The following is a 21527-nucleotide window of genomic DNA, read 5'->3' as shown; positions in this document are numbered from 1 at the left end:
TTCGTTGCAAAGGTGAAGCTTTTTGCTCAGTAAGCAAAAATACCTCAGTGCGAGTGGGATCTGCTACTGCAGTCCTAATAATACATCTCAGAGCTGATCTGTGCCAGGGAGCACAGATGTGTTCCTTCTGCAGCATCACTGAATGCAAGTTAGAAATGATCAGCCTCTTAAAGGAGCTCATCATCCCCCGAGAGACCAGGGGAACCTAAATACTGCAAAAAGACGTCTGAAGAAAGTTAACAAAATCACAGATTTCACAGATGGCCTGGGGCCATGGTCCCAGAGGAAAAGAGAAAAGTTTTTATCCTCTGTAAATGCGGAGGCTGCAGTGGTGCAACACCAGATTAATTGCTTGAGTTCCTATGAGTAACAAGTGTGAATGCTTTTTTTCATAACTATAACACCTTTCTTTTCATATTTAGGGAAACGTATTTAGCCATCCTCTGGAACAGGGCATATGGCTTTCTTCTGTGGCTCATTTTCACCTAAATTCCCTACTGCTACTGTGCCCCCAGCAATGACCTGAATTTCCTCTTCTTCTGTTCCATAATTTGCTTGGTCTTTTTTACCGAAGGTCTGAAGTTTGTCAGAAGGACGTTTGGGAGGGCTCTGTAGTTTGCAGAGATCTGTGTGTCTGGTGGGTCCTTCTGAACCAAGCCTGAGGCAATGGTGGTAAGGGGCAACTGCAGGTGGATGGAGGTCATGCACTTCTGACTTGACTGGTACTGATCCGACTCACTTTTCACTGCCTGAAATAACACTCAATAAATTCACCCAGCGTTAACCTAATTCTCTCATCTCGGAGTGCCTCTGCCTAGAATTTTTCACTGTGTCATCCCACCCAATTCTTGACTTTCTCCGCACTTCTCTCACACCACTTACAAAGCCAAACTGACTCTTAACTGGGAGCAAATAAGCTATGTCAGGAATGCAAAACTGCTCAGGGCGAAGTGGAGCTCAGGGCCCGGCACAGTTGGTCCCTCAAATTTAGCTGCTGTTGGATGTCTTTTCCCCATCATTTGCTCCCCCACCACAGCATGGGACAGGGAGGGGGGTCATTTGACTTAATATAAAGTAAATTAATGCAATGTAATGTAATATAATTTGACTTAACATTCCTGTAAGGTCAATGAGGAAAAATGGGCACTTTCAGGATATTACTCATCTCACCCTCCTGCTGATGTCTCAGATGCATCAGAGGAATCGTGTGGTGAAGGTGTTTGAAATTAGATGAGATGAATCCCATCCAGTGGGTCCATTTGCATGTGTGTGGGGGTGGGAGAAGAAAGAAGTATTTGGTTAAACGCTGCAGTTCATCTTTTAATGACTAGAGGGTGACGTGCTGTAAGAGAGGACACTCACCTGGGGCTCAACCATCCATGTTTTAGGTCTCGTGCCAGGTCCAGGCTGGTAGAGGTAAGCAGAGTATACAGGAATACGCCTGTTCCTGTCGTACAGGGTGGCAAAATAATACTGGTTCTTGTAACGCTGGCAGATCCAGGCTGGGTTCTCGGGCTGCAGGGCTTCATTTGGGGGGGTTTCCCGGAAGAAAAACTGAGGGCATGAACTTTCAAAGGATGTCACCACCTCGCTGCCTGCCAGCCAGAGGCAGCTCGCCGAGACCTGCAGCAGCAGCAGCAACAGCATCGCGGGAAGGATTTCGAGCGAAGGGCTCTTGCTCACCTGGAGGGCAAAGGCAGAGGTACACTCAACTTGGAGAAAAGCTCATCACGGCCTGGAGTCATTTTTGTGCTTGTGGGACACGGCTGGCAGAGGAGGGGACTGTGAGGGACCAAGGAGGGGCAACTTCTGTACTCCTCGATATGGAAAAAATCAACAGGGGAATAAGGGTGAAATCTAAAACAAGTTTTAGGTGCCTAGAGGAGGCAGCAGTGGGAGAACTTAACCCGTCCAAGGAGGGATCCAAACCCACCCCACATCTAATCAGCTCACTTGGCGAAGCTTTCTTGGAACTGAGGCACGGTGCTGGGACAAGGCCACCTTTTCCAATCTACCCATGTCGGCCAAGAGCTCAGCTTTTGCATGAGAAAAAAACCTGAAGCAAGCCAGGGGCTGGAAGCCCTTGTTTCAGAATACCATCTTTCTCCCTTCTGCTCTGAGGACCTTCCCACAGCAGAGGACCTGCAGCTGGTCACGTACTCTGCTCAGCCACCTACAATGCTGCACTGGGCTTTAGTCTTGCAGGGGATTTGGAAGGGAATTAACAGTGCTACTGCGCTTCCTACATGTCTCTGGCCCCATCCAAGTTCACAGAGATATGCAGCTCTTCTGTAACCCTTCTGTGCTCACAGCACGATCAATCTCTCGTAAAGTTAGGTCAGATGTTTAACCCAAAGTGGTCCAGCTTGGGGTCCTGGCTCTCGGCTGACATTGGGAAACGTGTGTCCTGCTGCTCAGCTTGCATTTTCAGGTTGTCCAACCCCAGACAGTGAACTTACAGACAGAGAAGGGGCCAAGGAGATGGTAGCAGCAAGCACGAGGGATGACGCCTCTATATCTCATTGGCACCCTGACTGCTGCTCTAGCAATGCAGATATTGAGGGGCATCTCTTCCCACAGCTGCACAGGATTCCTGCTGGTCCACATCTTTAGCTTTGCTGATTGTTTTTTCCTGTACAGTAAAAGGCGCTGGTGCAGGATTTTCTATTTCTTGAACAGAAATAGGTCCTGTTTTGTCTTTCTCAGGTGTTGACATGATTTTCAGCAGTCAGCAAGGTCTTTCTTTTTGGAGAAAACTGCTGAAAAATTCCCTGTGATGCTGGCAGCGATGCAGGGTGCTTTACCTTCTTTCAGATGCACCACAGGCTTTGAGATAGCAGTGATATTTCCATTTTCGTTGCTAGACATTCGACAGAGTGGTTTTAAAATAATTATCATTTTAAATAAGGCAGGCAGGACAAGCAGCTAAAAGGATTCATGGGAGAGAAAGCTGCCATGGCCTCTAAAACACAAAGCCACCTTTGGCTGGGGAAGTGTCTCAGCTGAGGGCTACTGAAGGCTTGAAAAGTCACCTTGCACATTTGCTCTTTCCTTATTCTTTTCCCTGACCCTCATCTATTAATTTCCATCGGATCCAGGTTATTGAGCTAAATATACCCTTGCTCTGACCCAAGATATCTGGTCCTTTATCTCTTTACTAGTGCTGGATCAGGAACATGTTGACCAGTAAGCTGAAAACTGAGAAAAGCGAACCACAAGAAGTGGCTTATTACAGTACCCTGCAGAGCATGACCGTATCTGCCCCAGCCCAGGCAGAAAAGTTACTGGAAAGTCCTTTTGCACCACCCCCTCCACGAGCTTAAAATATATCTAACTAACTTAATATCAGATATATAGAAACCAACCTACCGTGTGAAAGAGCAGCACATAAATATTTTTATTCACAGGACTCTGCTCGCAGCCTCAAAGTGGTAGAGGACTTTCAGATGCCTCTGCTACCGTCTGAAACTGGCTGTGACCTTAGGGCGGTTTATATATAATCTGCAGGAAGGCAGAGTTGTTAGATTTCTCAAACAGGGTTTAGAGTAAGTTTGTCTGGGGTGGAGCCAGGACCTGTGTTTTTCCAGAGGTTTTTTGCAAGGTCATGGGTGGGTTATGGTACTCAATAAGCTCCCCCCCCCATTCAACAGTTTGATGTGAATTTTCCAGGTGACTTGGCAACTGAAACTTAATTATGCAAGGTGTTTTATAGCATTTCTGATAACCTTGAAGCAAGTCTTTCCTACAGCTGTGAGCCAAACTCTGTCAGTGGGCCAAAATAAGACCTTGAATCTATCCTTTCCCAACCTTGCACATGAAAGAGGGTACAAACCCAACTCCATCTGCTTGATGCATGCTGTAATCGACAGGCAGTAATTCATATGATAAGTGATGTTGCCAGATCAGGTGTAAAGGAGTGCCCGGCTGCATTAGCCATCCTCAGATCAGGAGGGGAGTCTGCACCCAGCATCTTCAAGGCATCTTGTACAACCTTTGTCAGACTCCTGTGCTGCAGGCAGGGGCATTCAGATACAACTCAATGCCTGCTGTTTGCTCTTAGCTAACCAAGACCTTGCTGGAGCCTAGGCAATAATCCATCCTCAAAGAGATGTCCAAGACATGCAGGAGATACTGCAATCATCAAGATGAATAATTAAAAAAACCGAGACAGAATCTGTTTTCCTACAATCAGACATCTCAGTTCACCATCAGGCATCTCCTTGTGCATCCGTTCCCAAGGCTTCCCATGCTGATCGTTTCCCCGAAGCATCTTTGGCCAGGTTCAACATTTGGCTGGGGCAGCAGGAACACTGCCACCACTTCAGAGTGTCCCACCAGGTTTTGGTGACTTTTCCAGATGGGATGACACATTGCCAGAGCTGCTGAGGGCTTCAGATCCAGTGGGATCTGGTGGACCAGCTTCTGGGAGAGCCAGTTCATAGTGGGGTAGTTTATTCCCTTTGGGAATAGCACTCCTTCTTTGAGGTTTTGATCTCAGCATCACCAGAAGTGAATTTTGTCCTGGAGCCCACCTGATTTTATTATTTTTTTCAAAGACCAGGGATTAGTTCGTGTAGTGATAATTTCCAAGCTTCTTCCAGTCTCTTCTGCCTCTAAGTGTCTCTCTCATATTCTCCAGATCTTTACTTTTCTATGTTTGAATTTCTTTTCCAAGTCATTCCTTCCATCCTTGCCCTCCTTAACATAAAATGTTAAATAGCTGCAAAATACAGTGCATGCATAAACTCTCATTTTCTCCTTGGAGGAGTATGCTAGAGCTCAGCAACTGCAGCCCACCCTTTGTCTGATGTATTTATTCCGAAGCTAAGGAAACACTTTAAATATTGCAGTCAATGGTGAGAGCTTACCTTGAAGCAGAGTCTCAGAACGAGCAGCTGAACCGTTGCTTCACTCTTCTCTCTGGAGAAACAGTTGTCTGACCCCTCCAGAGTCCCACTGCAATATATACCCGGTCATATATGTGCCCCTTTTCATAAAAAGGGAAACTCACAGAAAAGAGAGGATTTCCATTGTTATTCAGGGAAGATTTGTTCATGCCTGCCCAGAAATGGGGTGACAATTGCTATTTTCTCTTATTTCCTCCGGTTTTCTCCCAAGTTTGCTGACTTGCAGCATCACATGTCAGAAGCAGATAACTGGGTCTGGTGATTTCCATTTCCTCATTCCATGGGGCACCGCCACTGCTGCTGCAGCGCCTACACGCTTTTCTGCTCCCTGCAGACCGTCTCTGGTGGCGTTAGACCGACTGGCCTGTCTCTGAGTACACACAGATGTTCATCGTCTGCTCTTCCACAGCCTCTCAGAATATAATATGGTCAGGCTACGTATTTTCCCTTGCCTGATTGCAAAGGCTTTGTAACAGCACTTATTAATGCCATCCTACAGCTCCTGGGGGCACACCTCGGTCTCTGCTTGCCGCTGTACAGCCGCTGCTGAGCCAGCGTTCACACAGGATCCCAATCCGCCCAGAAAGGAGGCTTGGTGAAGGCAGGGTTTCTCCCCTTAGGAATGGATAAAAGGGATTTGGGGGGATGGATACCGAGATCAAGGTTTGGTAGGCTGCGCTCTCTTGACCTCAGAGGGAATGGGAAGGGTTGGCTCCTATGGTCTCGCTAAGGACAGCTGGAAGAAAGATGCTGTTTTCCTACACTATTAGTGGGGTGGAAATGGGACTAAAGATTGTTAATGATTATGACCAAGAATCATCAGAAATTGGTATGACAAAAGTCAGGGACTCTAAGAAGGGTCCCTTGTCCCGAGCTGCACGTTGGAGCCGAGTTTAAAGGGGTCTGGCAATATTTTGTACAAATGTTGATTAAAAGCTGCAGGGAGCATGACTATTTTATCTTGAATTTTTCATTTTTATACAGATGCCTAGTCCCCGGGCCACACACTGCGTGTCTTACCCTACATATCTCTGAACCCCAGGGGTTCAGTTTCTCTGATCTAGCAAATGCTCCCTCCTGTAGCCCAGTAAAAGCATCAATGGGAAGCAGTTTCTCGCACTGGATTTCACTCCCTGAGCTCTGCCCTTGCCCTCTGGCTCTGATCCTGCCACATTTTGTCAGTGCAAGAGCTTGGCCATTGAAAGCATGTCTCAAGGTATTGGAGCAATGGGATTCTGCGACTCTACCTTAAAACAGCATTTGATGGACATTTCTGAAGAAGAATAGCAAGGTGCTGATCTTGATGTCCAAGTAATCCTTGTTGGTCCTCCGCTTTTAACACAGTAAAGTATCAGGTCATGGTTGAAGTGCTGCCGCTCAAAAAAAGTCATTATATACAGAGAAAGGAAAAGGACAGGTAGTCAACACCGAGCTGCTGCTTTCTTCAAAAAGGACTTAAAATAACCACAGTGAAAGAGTAAGCAGCCAAAGCAGATACCAGCTTAGGTAATACAATCAATACCTAGCTGTGATATCAAAAATGCAATGGAAACATAGTGCAAGTTTTCAAAAGGCCTGATGGTAAAATCCCACGCAGAGCAATTTGCAGCAAGCCAGTCTTGGATAACAAACACTTTTTCCATGTAACTAGCATCAACAAAAGCTAACCTGGGTTAACTCCTACAGTGGACCAGAGAAACTGTTTAAAATCCTTATGTGGGCACTCCTCTTTTGGAAGTGGAAGAAAATGTGTCCAGTTTAGTTGTGAGTGAATGAGCAGTGGGAATGAAACCAAACTTTTCCACTTGTCCACAGTTTTAATTAATCTGGGCAAACTTTCCTGAAGGTATCAAAAAAATGTACTGTATCTAAAATATAGATAGCAGTCCAAGAATACTGTAACAACTAGCTGATTGTTACAACCAGAAATAACCAGAAGAAGCCACAAATGTCTCATCCTACTCCTGAGGCCTATGAGGTCGTGCTTTTGCATTTCACTGATTTTTTATAAAGATTATGCTCTAATGCTTAATAATTGGCACTATTCTGCCTTTCATGTCAGTGTAGGCAGTGCCTACGTGTTGTCCAGAGCTGTGCACTTTCTGGATGGAGAGGTGATGTGAGTGAAGTTGGATGAGCTCTCCTGCAGGCCAGCTCCCATGTGGTCTGTCCTGTAAGACAAACCTCCATTTCTTCAACTTGTAAAGGTCAGAGATGGAAAAATCCTATTGGATTCTCCAGTCTTCTCTCAGCTGGGAGCCCAGAGGTTCATAGATGAAGTACTTCCAATATTTTTTCCATGTCATGGTTGAAAAGAAACAGGACTTGCAGCACTTTTCTAGGGAAAGTGTATCGATGTTCAGATCTGGCTTCTCCATGAAGATTTCTCCTGATATCTACTGCAGTTTTCTTTCTCTCAGATGCTAAAGACAGCAGTCCAACCTCCTGCTCAAAGCAGGGCAAGCGATAAGGTAACTGTCCAAATGCAGGGAAATGGAAATATTTCTTGTGACTGCAGTGCAGGACAAAGGGGATTTTGAACCAGCAGTGTCAGAGGAGGGCACTATTTCCACTGCAGAAAAAGAGGTGCCACAAAAGCCTTCTCTTGATTCTTCTGTCCTCATGGAAGAAGAAAATGAATAGGTAAAGAGATGCTAAGCAGGTTGAGCAGGGCAGGTCTTCAGGAAGAAGTAAATCAAAGCAGCAGAAGCCAAATGGGCATGAGAAAACAGAATGTAGGGAAGAGAAACGTCGCTTGGACATGTGAATCGAGGAGATGTATGCTGTTTGGGACTGTTCTCCTTAGAGGGCAGCAAAGATCCTGGTATCCTATGGCCACAGACAGGAACTGAAGATGTCCGAATGCTGGACGTGCCACCTTCATTGACCTGTGTGTCACCTCTGTTTTGGGGAGGTACTTACTAATGTGAGCGGGGGCAGACTGGGAGCGCAGACACCCCAGGGCCAGCGCACTCTTTTGCAACAACCAGGATGCTGAGACGCGACCGTCTCACCCGACTGCCACGCCAAGTATGTTCACACTTGCCAGGTGTTTGAACGAGCGTCAGCTTCAAATGAGGGTTGAAAAACTGACCCAGACCAGACTAAAGATTTGAGGTGCCCAGCAGAGGCAGCAGCTGCTTCTTCTGTCCCTCCCCAGTGTCCCAGCAATGGTCTCAAAGCAGCTCTGCCGTGCAGATCTCCATTGAGGAACACGTCCCATCTCCCATGCAAACAACGCAACCCTTGTCCACGGCCATGTAAAAAGTATCACATTTATGGAGAAAATTCAGGAAAAAGGTAAGGATGTAAAAGATTTACCAGATTGCCTAATCCCTCCAAGGAGAACGGGTACATATTATTAGTTTTAAACTATTTACCTTGAGCTATTCTATGCAACATGCTAAATGCTGACTTATGGCAGTCCTTGCATTTTGGAGACAAATGCGTTCAATCCATCCTTTCCCCATAAGGATCAAGCAGTGTTTTTAATATATTACAGTTCAGCTGAAAAAGCTGGCATGTGATTTGGGTAACTGAGTTATATTAACGGAGTGCCACGGTCCCTGTGCATGCAGAGCAGGTAACCCTCAGGTGACAGCAGGGTCTCCTCCTTGTCACTGATGAAGCATCACCCCGCTACAAATACTCACCACCCGAGAGCTGACGGGTTGCCTGTGGTTACTTTCACTCTTTCAGTTTTGTTCAGCTTTGGAGACCAAAAATCTGTCCGTTATTTTCACTTTCTGATTCTCATGCAGCAGCACGGAGTCTGCTGGGGAGGATAAGGCAATAACCGAAACCCCTCGTCACAGATGCTCGCCAGTACTTCTGTGGGTTGGGTGTTGATGGATGAAGAGACGGCAGCAAGGAAAAGGCAGGCTATTTGCCTGGGAGCAGAGATAAAATGTGGACAGCAAAAGCAGTGATGTAATGTTGATGTAGAAGGAAAATAAGAGTGCTGTTTTGTACCTGTGACACACGGAAATCTTAAAATAATCTTATATAAAAATCTTACAAAGGAAGAAATAGTAAGAGATGCCCATCCCCCAAATCTTTCTATATGGGATTCATTCTCCTAACTAACTCAGGCATTTGAAAAAGAGATTTCCAAACCTGCCCTTTATAGTCAGTGGAGAGAAAAAGCTGTCTCCAGAGATGAGTTCGTGTTAGCCCAAATTAAGCAAATGTAAAATGTAAAACTTTAAAATAGTTCAAATTAAAGTGTTTATTTCTGCGTCGAGTATAAAGGCAGTCAAAGCTGATAGCTCAGTCATAGATGTCTGACTTTCAGATACTTAAAAGCCTTGCACAATAAATCCACCCTGTCTTGGTGACTCTGGTTTTGGGGTATATCTGGAAAAGCATGGCAGGCCAAGTCACACCATCACTGGGGTCACGTCTCCAGGTTTCGAAGCAGCTCTTTCCCACATACCCAGGAAGAAGGTCGGTTCTTGCACTGTGGTATGAAAATCAGCAGAAAACTTCTGCGTCTTAACACCTTCTGTGGACTAGAAGTGGTTGCAGATGCAGTCTAGGTTATGTCAGACAGATGGGTTTCCCCACAGAAAAAAATTTGTTTGCTCGAAGTTCAAGAAACTCACCCCCATGACTCAGGGTGGGGAGGGCTGGCTTCTTGCTGATTTTATGGTGCTGCACTAAAAAAGGCAAGTGTTGAATCGATGGGGAAATCCTGGCAGTGAGGTCGGGTGGTCAGGGATGGAGGAGGTGTATGCTCGCGAGAGGAAAAGGAGGGACCACGCACACTCGGATCACTCCTGACTAGATCTTCCTAGCGATGCCTCCTCACATGGCCTGGGTCATGAAAGATTAGCACCAAAGGGGAGGTCTAGACAGATCTGGGATCTGCCCTTTTACATTTTCTAGGGCTCGTGAGACCCCTTTCTTCCATTTCTCCAGTTTGCTTCTCCCTCAAAGGGCTCCCTCATTCAACTTAGCAGCACAGCAGCTTCGCGGCTGCACCCGAAATAATAGCGAACCCCAGCCTCCAGCAGAGCCCGTCAAGGCAACTCCTTGAGCAAATGCATTTTCCCTGCAAGCTTGGAGCATGTCCCATTCCCCCTCCTCCGGGCTTTGCTCACCTTTATAGGCAGCGGGTCACTCACCTCCAGCAAGGTGCAAACTTTATCTGGAGAAAAGCAGCAACACCAAGCTGATACACTGCTCCGGTTGACTGCTGGTCTTGTTGACAGCAAGCGAAATCAAACGGTAGTAAGTTGAACTGGAAAGTATCTCACACCCTGCAGTTGTTCCTCAGGTAAAATGGAAGTCCCAAGACATTAAAGCAACTATGGACCCTGAATATGTGGGATTGCCTTCCTTCCACCGTGCAGCGATAAAAGCACATTTCATAAGCTATAGCAACACTCACAACTGTGCCTTGATTTCATGAACAGGCTGGTCTGTACTGAAACTAGTCCATGCCGTGGTTTCATACAGACATATTTTTAAGAGGATGAAATACCTTTACCTATTAATACAACCTATTTATTAAGCTTCCTTTGATTTCTCTTCCTGGAAGATATTTGTATATTAGGACCAGGATTTCACCATGTATGTGGACTCCCAAATCCTGTTGAGACTTGGCTGGTTTGAAACTGCTCTGAGATATGCTACCAAGGTGGTCTTAGGCATGGAGCACACATCTTCGGAAAATAGGTTGAGGGATTCAGGCTTGTTGAGTCTGGCAAATGGGAGGCTGAAGGGCAGCCCAACAGCTGCCTACAGCTACTTGGAAGGGCAAAGATAACAAAGCCAAGCTCTTTGTGGTAAAGCCAGGCACTATAACAAAGGGCAGTAGCCACAGACTGTGGCTTGGGAGGTGCAGGTTGCACAGCAGGATAAAAAAAATGTCTCTAGGTGGGTAGTACAGTGCTGGACAGGTTGATGGGAAATGACAAATGATGAATTGTGGAGGTGACTCAAGGCTTAGCTGGATGAAACCACGGCTAACCCAGTCTAGAGCTGACAGTGCTTCCGCTTCAAGCAGGACGCTGAATTAGAGTCCTCCAGCTGATGTTGCCAACCAGCATTTCTATGACCCTATGGTAGATGCACCTCCCATCTCCTCCCGCCACTGCCCTGCCCTGCCCCGACACACTCAGATATTTTCTGGAAAATTACAACAAGGCAGTAGATGGCCAAATTCCCCGGTCCTGAGAGTTGTACGTTAAAGTCTTTCTACAGCCCAAAGCCACAAAAAACACACCACGTACCTCAGAGAGCCAAGAGGAGGGCACGTTTCCAGATTCCTGGTTCAGACTCCTCTGGGAGATAGACACCAACCAGATAAGACCCCATCAGCTCATCTCCCCCCGCAAGGAGAGACTGATGATATCCAACAGTTCCTCTGCTAGCCATGCAAAAATCACCCCACCGTGAGAACTGCACTTCAACCACTCGGGAGCCCCAGGTTGGCCCTCTCTGCAATAAACACAGGCTGTGTTACTGCACATTAATTATGCTGAGGGTAATTAGCAGTTACGTCAACATGAAGATTTCCAGTTAGGCTGGTGGCTCACTCTGTATGGAAATCAGGTTGTTGATTGTGAGCGGAAATACGTCAGACCAAACGCCAGAGGCAAAGCCTCATTGCTAATTAGGAAGAGCAGCCCCCTTGCCCAGGGGTCATGCCTTGGGTCGTCTCTGCCAGATTTGACGTCCCCTGAAGCCCATGGATGTGGCAGGGCAGGAAGAGCCAGCTGTCCACGGTGGGCAACCCTGATCTTCACTTCACCTCTGAAGATGTCGTTCAGTGCTCACTCCGTCTGGCCAGAAGAGAGGTGATAATGCTGGATCGCAGGAGGGTGGCAGATCCTGCCGATATACAGGCACCATCTTCTGTTAAGAGACAGGAACTTCTGATTTAAGAGAAAGCCCTCGGTGATGCTGAAGCTGCCAGGAGACACCTTATTCCTCCTAAGTATAATTTTAACTACGTGTTTTGTCATTTTGTATTTTTGTGACTTTCTTGCCATTACTGAAAAATCCAGACTTCTAAGTAAACAGATCCTTCATTAATAAATCTTGAGTATAGTGCTCATGCTCACTGATTCCTGAACATCTTTGAGATAAAAGGATTCAGACATAACACTTAGCTTTTGGGAAGGAGATAACACCACTGGGTATTAAGTGTTAAAATGCCACTTAAGTTGATCTTAGGAGGTCATTCAACAAACTTACTAAGTTTAAGTTAGGTTCCATGTTTAAGAGAGCATGAGCAAACAGCCTGCGCTTCCCAACTGCAGGGTGATGGTTTTTCTTAGAGTGGACAAGGAGCACGAGCCAACCACTTAAGTTGAGTGCACAGGGTGGGAGGTCAGCATGAAACCCTTTGCATTTTGAGTGCCTGAGACATAAGATGTTAATGTTTTCCAAGTGCATTTCAAGGACGTATATGTTAAAGACTGTGACTAAATCTGAAATCAAGAAAATCTGCTCTCTACTACCTGCTACTTAAAATTTGCATCTGGAATATAAGCTGAGGACCAGTGGGAACAGAGAAACAGCACTCAGACACAGATGCCTGCTGCTGCATCATGATGCGTGGGTGAAGAAGGTAGCCAGGACACAAATCACGGCCAGGAACATTTCCTAATTAAGCTGTATTCACAAGAAACTGGCCCTTGAAGCCAGACTAACAATTGCAACAACCCCCTCCTAGCTCACCCCATCAGAATGACTCAGACACCCAGATTTGCTTCTGGAGCTGTGTTGATGGCTAAGCAGGATTCGCCCTGTTGAAGAGGTAGTTCTCAGCACTCCCCTTAGAATCAATAAAAGATGAATACACATTTCCAGGGCACAGTTCACACCAGGCAGATGAAGTGAATTACACCATAAAAGTGCTTATTTCTCTCTGATGACTGTAAGGGATCCCAGGGTGTCAAGCTCTGATTTACACCTCTAAGATTACACGAGATGAGTCCCACTTTATGTTGCTATCTCTCTATATATGATGTTTATTTTATATTACTTACTTAGCCAAAGCATTACACAAAAATACAAAAGCTATCCTTTCCCAAAGGCCTTTCCTTATGGACAGACCTCGGATGCAAACAGTCCCTCCTAATTCATTCTCATGACCCTGGCATGTCAATCCAGAAGGAATTTCAGGGGAGTTTCGTAACCCTCTGGGAGGACCTGCTGCCCTCGCGGCACCTTTCCTGTGTGGCAGGATGGTCTCTTGAGAGCACAACAGAAAAATAATCAGTGTAGCAAGGAATAGGAGGGAAGGATGCACTTCATGCAATTCAGTCTTAATGTTCTTAGATCTAGTCATTTGACGTAGTTGGAGAAGCTAACAGAGGGTGAGGACCAGAGATAATTTTTTCTTACTTCTTGGCAGGGTTGGCTGAGTTTAGAGTAGTTCTCTGCAGGTTCCTCAAGCCCAAAATAGCTGTTAGCACCAGAAAATCACCTAGTGTGAAGATGAGCTCATGCTAAACTACCTATGGGCTAGATGCAAATTTGGGGTGCTTGAGAAGTGAAGTGAAAAGCTCTTTGTACAGGTGACTTGCTCTGAGTCAGACCTCCTGCTAGACCAAGAGCTAGCTCATGGATGCAATGGAGCAAGTCAAAAGTCAGCTTATGCCTGCTCTAGGCTGACTCTTCCCCTTGTGATGCAGCCTCACCCTGTAACACTCCCTTTTCAGCCAAAATAGAGGACCTCAGAGGGCTGAGCACAACCCAAGAGGACCAGTGACGCCTTTGTGGCTTGGTTTTCTGCTGGAGATACCACTTCGTGGAACATGGCCATTGCCAATAGGATGCGTGAGAAAATCCTGAGTTCCGATGCTATGGATGCAGAATTCAATGCTCGTTTTCACTATAAGCATGTGGAGAACAAGTTTACTATAAAAATACACCCGTGTCCATAATAAGCAAGTGGGGAAATTTGAAATGGGTATTTCCAGGAGTATGTCAACAAGACACGGTGAGTCACGAACTGTGGTAAGCTAAACTCAGCATTTCCTTTGTTTTCTGGGTTTCTGCACTGACATGGTTTTTAAAGTGTTGTAGATGGGCAGCACCCATCTTTCCAAGTAGGAGAGAGTGGAATGGGAACACAGAGGGCTGATGGGTCTGCAGGTCTAACTTGAGCAGGGTGAGAAAATGAGCCATAACAATGGGCAAATTCTTCAGTGATGAACAAAGATTTTCCTGAAAGAGAGGCAGACATGAACCCAGCAGGGAAATGCAGAAACCTGCATGCAGCCAGCTCAGACCTCACCTCAGTTGGCTCTTTGATGCCTTTCCCAAGATGAAGGCACTTCCCTAGAACACAAAATTCACAGCAAGGACCGACTGCCAGGACCCATCTCTCAGCGGGGGATATTTGCCAGGGCAGAGAAGGTAGCTGATGTGGTTACAGAAGCATTGGATGGCAAGCAGCCTTGTGTCTAGGCAAGCTGCAACAGCAGTTGACCTGCAGTCCACCATATGGGTCTAACCAGAGACTGTTTCACTCTTGAAAAGCAAAAGCAGAAGTATCTGCTGACACCAGCGAGGAAGCCAGCCCAGCAAAACTGTTTTATAGGAAATGCATTTGAAATCCAGACTGGCTCATAAGAGGCAGATCCCATTAGTAATAAATCTTTGGAGGTTTTTTTTTAGGTGTTTCTGCACGTTTAATCTTCGGGGTTGGACCACGCCTGGTTGCCCTCAGTGGATCTCTAGGTTGCCTTTGTAGAAAAAGTCAGATTCACCAGTTCTGAGTATTGACTGTTTTGCCTGGGCAAAGCAAGAGCAAATGCCACCAGCGGCATTTGGGAGTGGGAAACCCTAAACCAGAAGCACACCAACCTCATAGTGGAGGTACTGGATGCAAAGTGCTAGGCAGACTCAAACTGTCCAACGTCAACCCTTGGAGACACCCTAAAACTCGGGATGGAGTCAACCTTGAGCAGCCTGATCTAGCATTGATGTTAGATCTGCTGCAAGCAAAAGTTTGGACTCTCCAGAGCTCCCTTCCAACCTCAGTCCTTCCAGAATGATCTTTTTGTTCTTGCCTGGGCTTTACAAGATGTGAAGCGTAGCTTCAGCAGGAGCCAAATCTGTGTCTCTCATGCCCAGTGTGTGGACACTGACCACCCCCCCCCTCCCTGGGAGCAATGAATGAGGAGACTGACCTGGAGTTTGCCACCTACATCTCTTTTTTTCTCCCTTTAACTCCTGTATCTGCAAAACCTAGAAGTTTCTGTTAAAAAACCCCACCCTCCTACAGTTACAGAGGATGCTCCAGCACCCAAAGACAGTGGGGGGAAAGGAGTCAGCGTGGAGTCAGGTCCAACCTCAAACGTCAAAAGGCAAATCTTTACAAAACCACAGGCATTATGAAAAAGATCTGGAGAGTAATTCAAAATAAGACCAAAATACAGGTCAATGCGGGTTGGACTGGAGCAGTAAGAAGGTTTAGAGCTTGGTTTCCATGTGCTGGTTCTTGTTTTTAAGTCAGCCACAGACCTAAATCACAGAAATTAGCACAAAATGCATTGGCTGATACTTTTCAGTTTTTTTCAGTGGTAAGAAAAGTTTCTGATAAATGCAGAGCTCTTACCATCAGCCCCAACACGGTATCCTGGGAGGTGTGCTACAGGAAACACAACACTGAGAACACGACTCTCTTCTTGTACCACTCTTACGCTTCCTCCTGGATATTCCCTGTGGATGCTTTATTCGGAAAGCACTTCAGGGTTAGTGGCACAAACTTGCCATTAAAATCCATGCATTTATTTAATATCAGCCTTTCAAAACATAATTCTTCGGCAGAATTAAAACAGTTAACACCCCTCTTTATTGTAACCTAGGGCAACTGCTCAGCCAGATTATTCCATTACAGAGCTCATCTCTCCTAAAGATCACAGGTGCCCTCCAGCTATTTGGGTATTATTTGTCAGTGCTTATAACATGAAGTCTTCTGCTCATTCGAGATTCTTTCTCCGCGTGTCATGCAGTATATTGAACTTTTATTTTTGCTCTTGGAAATCACTCAAACGTTCAGAAGAGAAAATAGAGGAACAGACTTAAAGATATTATTTACTCTCAAACTACTCTTTCGTGCTCGAAATTATTTTCATTTAGCATCCATTCAGGCAGCTCTTCTAGGTAGCCTTTAAAAGGCTGCATGTTGTTTATTCTCAGTCATCCAAACAAATTGGCCTGCAGGAACAATCTGTCCCCGAAGATAAGTAAATAACATTTACTAATGGCAGGAAAAAACTTATAGCTTTATTGGTTTCTCTACCAGGCACGGACTGACTTCCTAGTAGAAGACGAATTTCAGTGCAAGTTACAAACATTGCAATTAATAATTTTCAATTTCATTGTTGCAATTAATTGCAATTAATTGCAATAAGGTTAGATAACATTATTGATAAACGGGGGGAGGGGGGGAAGCGCAAGCCAGGATGGAGAATTTTGTTATCTGCCTTCTGCCCAGTGATGTTCAAGGGCAAAACACACACAGACACAAGGTATTGAACACTCTGGACTTTTTTGTTTCCTGACTACGTTGCTCGAACAAAACCCACCCTGAAAGTCCCACCTTCCCAGCCTGAAGGCTGTCAGGCTCTCAGCAACCTACATCAGCAACCAAACACAAGGCAACCCGGTTTTACTTTCCAAAACAACAACTATTTTTAATACGTGCATTTCACTCCATTCCATCCAGGGCATTCCGAAGACGTCACGCGGGAGGAGGAAAACAGCCTGCCCGCCGCACGGCACCGAGACGTCTCGCTGGGGAAGGGGCTTTCCCCGGGAGCCACCATCTCTGCGATGCTTCGCAAAAGGGAAAGCAGAGCCGGGACGTTTTTCAGTCGTTGTTTTTTAGGAGAAGCAAAGCTGCCCTGCTCGGTGTCAGCAACCCCGATACAGGAAAGGGGGTTGCGTGCAGCGTGTGCCCGAGCGCGCTCAGCTATCGCGCGTCGGAAGCGGTGCGGCACTTCCACGTACGCAGCAGTTACTGAGACCGCAGCACCTTGGTTTCGGCTGGGGACCGACGCGAGCGCAGCAAGCCAGCCGTCTTGGATCCTTACCCCGAAGCAGAAAAGCTCTTTATCTTTGAACCGAGCTAGTCCAGTCAGCAAGAGCTGAACTGCAACCGGGTTTCGCTGGCAAAACACGACGGTGTTCGCTCAACTTGCAAACACAGGGGAAATTCTTTATGAGAAATGTCAGACCTGGTCGTCCTTTGACTTGTCTCTGCTGTTGTGAAAAACACCCCGCCAGCTGCAGGAACGGGAGCCAGGATTTCCTGAGCTCCGATCTCAGCTTTGACAGGGACTTGCCGAAGGACCATTGCAAACTCCTAAGTCCTCTGCCTCAGCCTCCCTACCTTGACACGACCGAAATAAAACACTTGGGAGCTTGCGAGTGTCCCAAACAGCACAGCAGATGGACATGGAAAGGACATTTAGTCCATTGCCAGCCTCTAGAAAGGTTCAATGCAGAGTACACCATTCCTGGCAGCTGCCTGTCCCATCTACTCACAAAAACTTACTTATTGTAGACTTCACCGCATGCCTGGGCAATGCATGCCTACCTGCATTACCTAACTGCATTGGCTGCCCTTGCTACTGGAATTTTTTTTTTAACTATTGTAAACCCTAAATGCGTTTGTTACTGAAATTGCTGAAAGGTTGATTTAACCTTCAGTGCATCAGCACTTCTAAGAGGAGATGGTCAGCCTTCCTGTACTACAAGCTGTGATTCAGGACAGCTCCGCAGTCTCATAATTGAAAAGATTTTTTACATGAGACAGGCCACAGGGGAAATAACACACAGATTCACTCTTTATTTTAGGTCCCCAAATCTGCTCTTTCCCATAGTGAATGATTTTATGACTAACCATTATTTTTGTTCTTTAAAAGTGTCTGTTTTGAAGAGTTTTGAAATTCAGATTTGCAAATGCTTGTAGCTGAACACAAGTGTGCCTGCATGCTTGGCTTGTTTCTCAATTTAAAATAAACGATAACGAGATCTCAAGTACAAAGTTCTCTGAAGTGAAGGAAAGAAGCATCATTACAGGTACAGTAAATCTCAAGCTCTTCATTGACCTCAGTGTCAGGAGGCAGCATGCAGAAAAGTAGGAACTAGGTCAGCTTCAAAAAGATGAGCCTCCTTGTATTGAGCATGCTGGGACTAAATCAGAAAGGCCAAAACATAACACAAAACTGATCCCTTCTTACGTGCTGCTCAGTACCCAGAAGCAGCAGATACCTTCAGTTTGCCTGGGTCTCAGGGACACTTCCAGGATACTTAAAAATAGCCACTAGAAGTTGTCCTGGGGAACTTGAGCAGGGTGAGAAGATGCTTTCATATTAAGAAAGGGGAGAATTCATGCTTATCTTTAAGAGAACAGGATTGGGAGGAAAAGACAGATCCTGGAACCTCATTTCATTCCGGAATGACTTCTGAGACAAACTTTCTGCAAGCACCTGGAAAGTAACAAGAGAGAGGAGTTTGTCAAGACCGGGTTTTCTCAAACCAGTCTGATCTCCTCTTGTGACCTGGTAACAGACCTTCTGGGTAAGCGAGAGGCAGATGATTTCATATCGCTTCTCTTTACAAAGACTTTGGATCATGTCTCCCATGGCATTATTTGAGAGACTGGAGGCTGACGCAATGCACTGGGCTACACGTGGGAAGCGCTGGAGAGTGCTCCCAGGGAGCTGCCTGCAATGGTCTATACCAGAGTGGAAGAACATAGCACAGGTTTCCACAAAGCCTGTCTGAGGTCCTGTTCAACGTCTTGGTAGCTCAGCTGATGGAGGAGACTGTATCCTTATTAAATTCACAGATTGCTCCAAGTAGTCAAGGAGTCGAAGGATGTGGGGGAGTGAGACTATTATTCAAAGAGATCAAAACAAATTAGAGAAATATTTTGGGGGGGGGGGGGGGGGGGGGGGGGGGAACCACCTTGAAATTCATATGCATGGTACGAGAGCCTTCAAGACATATCAAGTAATTGTTCCACTTCATCCTGCACTGCTATCCCCACCCCACATCCATAATTAGAGTTAATAAAGATCTGAGAAGTGGAATGAATCGGGTAGAGGCAGAGGTACCGTGGGGTCAGACCAGCCTGGGCAGCCATTTGAGGGCAGAGCACAAGACTGGTATTGTAGATATCAGCTCTAATCTGAAAGTTTCAGTGCCTGAAGCTATTGGTATCTGGTGGAGTGATGCTGGCTGTGATGGTGCTGAATCCTATAGTTCACCATGGCGCAGTACACAACGGCATCATGATACGACATTTTGGCATGAGCTTCCTCAAATATTCAAATGCCATCCCCAACATCAACACCAGTAAGGCCTCAGCTAGAGTGGCAGATCGAGTTCTGGGCACCTCACGTCAATAAAGTGAGTCAGCCAGGAGGAATCCAGGAGTGAGAGATCTCTGTTCTGAACAACACAACTCGTGATGAACAACTGAAAAAATGTATTACTTTTTAAAAGGAGATTCTGGGGGGGCTGGGCAACAGCCTTCAGGTACGCACATGGTTTCTGCTCTCCTTATCCATGCTGGATGAGACAACCATGGATTAAACTAAGCAAGACTCACTGCAGTTTGGGTTAGACATTAGGAAGGTTTCTCTAACTTTCCGGGTACTGGAACAGGGTCTCTGGGAAGATAGTGAGGTCTCCATTATGGGATGTGCTTCAAGTAAACCACAAGCATAATTACTTCTGGGGTTTTGTTGGGAAATGCATGGGATGACCTTTGAGGTCAGCCATATGTCTCTATCTCTAATCTTATGACTGTGCTTGAGTTTGCTGTTGATTTACTGTGTGCCTGAGATCAAATGACTCAGTTTTTTGGAGATGTTTTCCTCCCACCACTAAGTCATAAAACTGAATCTTGCTCAGTTACCCTGAAAATTAGTAACTAGTGAAAATGTGCCCTGAAGGTGTGAAAGACTCCACAACTGCCTGATTAAACAACACCTGATATGCTTCTGACCAACATCCTTCCAAAATGTTAAAAAGGGCACGATTAATCGCCGCCAGTGTCTTCCAGCTTCACGTCTTTGCAGCTGCCATCGTGTCCCTGTACATTTGGTCTTTAGCTGAGGGAAATGAAGACAAGTCTTCCCTGAAGTCCTTCAGCTCGGTTGCATCTGTCCCAATAGCAGTGATGAAGACATTTTTTGCTGTTCTCAGCCCTCTGGGGAACACTCAGCAATGAGGGACAGTTCTGAGTCACAGCTTCTTTCTTCTTTCATTTTACCCAATCTTTTAACTGTCTGGATCTGCCAGAGACACCAGTCCCTGGTGCCACTTTTGCATCTCTTTTCTTTGAACACAAAAGACTGTAGACCATAGTGGGTGAGGAAGACACTCCCATTTGCGGGTAGATGCCTCCTGTTAAAGTCCTCCTTTTCACTCACCGATTCAACTGTCATCAAAATTTGACTAGGCCCCCTAAAAAAGATGCATCCATAACTGGAGGTAGCAGAGGTCTCAGCTGGACACAGTTTCTGGGAAAACCATCCTTGTATTGCAGAGGCCTCCAGTGGGTTCCTCTTGTTGCAGAGGAGGAGAGGAAAATAAATGGGATCTGATGAAAGGGGGCTGGCCACTTTTAGGCAGCTGTCGGGAGTCAAACCACCTAATTCAGTAGCTCTGGGTTGACACGGCAACACTTACAGTCAAAATACACCCTGAAAATGGAGCCACAATCCAAGAGCCCATTACCAAACTCAGAGCAGTTTCCTGACCATCAGAAGGCAGGAGGTACCTGGGGGACTTTAGGCCCTAGGATGTGGGAATCTGGACACTTGTGTCATCAGCACCTGAGCCCAGCTCAGCATCCCCCAGTGACGTGCCCGGAGTGGCACTGGAGGGGAGCACGGGAAGACAGCCTCCACCTTCCTCTTCAGCTGAGGTCGAGGCTCTGCAGGAGGCCTGGGAGCCACAGGAGCACCACGAGACACAAACCTTCATCTGTCTTTACATTCCCCTTTGGTCCCCATCCAGCCTTCTCTCCTTCCCTTTGAATCTTACTATTCTGCTTCTCTTCCCCTCCTGACTCCCCTGGACCCCATAGTGCTGCCCTCCTCCCCGCCTCCGTCCCTGTCCCAGTTGCCTACAACCTTGGCTGCAGTCTCACTATCTTTAACCTCGCCATATGTTTACTCCTATATTAGACATACTATTAATATAAACATATTTATTCATAGATCAGTAATCTATATATAGCAGGCAATATAGAGATGCTTTTATATGCTATGTATTCATGTAGTGTATCATATACATGACAGGCAGATAGCGGTGACTTAATCATATAGATCATCTGTAGTTTCGGAAGGTTCAAACCCATCATTAGCTGCATGATATTTATTCTCCTGGTACTTGTGGTGCTGTCTGTTCTCCTGTCTTCCTTGTGTCAATAGCAATTTTTTAAGCATTAGACCACCTGCTTCCTACCAGGCATAGCTTTGTACTGTAAAATGGAAGGAAAATGAAGGCTTTTCTCTCTGAACAAAATCTCTACTGCAGTCAAAGTGATTTTTGGCTTTCCCCTGAACGGAACATCTAACATAGGCCATTTCTCCGAGCCCTGTTTCTCACTGGGCAGAGACAAGGTCACAGGTG

The 21527-nt window shown here is 46.1% G+C and overlaps 1 protein-coding gene across 2 annotated transcripts in view; it reads right to left on the bottom strand.

Annotated features, from left to right (window-relative positions):
• LOC115341263 (endonuclease domain-containing 1 protein-like) overlaps positions 1-21527 on the bottom strand; it is a 176581-nt gene that overhangs the window by 2501 nt on the left and 152553 nt on the right. The window contains exons 1-2 of one of the 2 annotated variants that reach the window (XM_030016231.2): positions 4869-4966; positions 1363-1683 (exon numbers count right to left, since the gene is read on the bottom strand). In XM_030016231.2, coding sequence (XP_029872091.1) covers positions 1363-1647 — 285 coding nt within the window. In that variant the 5' untranslated portion in view covers positions 1648-1683; positions 4869-4966. The other variant, XM_041123769.1, reaches the window with a different exon arrangement.

This window comes from Aquila chrysaetos, chromosome 5, assembly GCF_900496995.4.
Source record: "Aquila chrysaetos chrysaetos chromosome 5, bAquChr1.4, whole genome shotgun sequence".
NCBI classification, from domain to species: domain Eukaryota; kingdom Metazoa; phylum Chordata; class Aves; order Accipitriformes; family Accipitridae; genus Aquila; species Aquila chrysaetos.
This window is presented reverse-complemented; position numbering and strand designations above follow the sequence as displayed.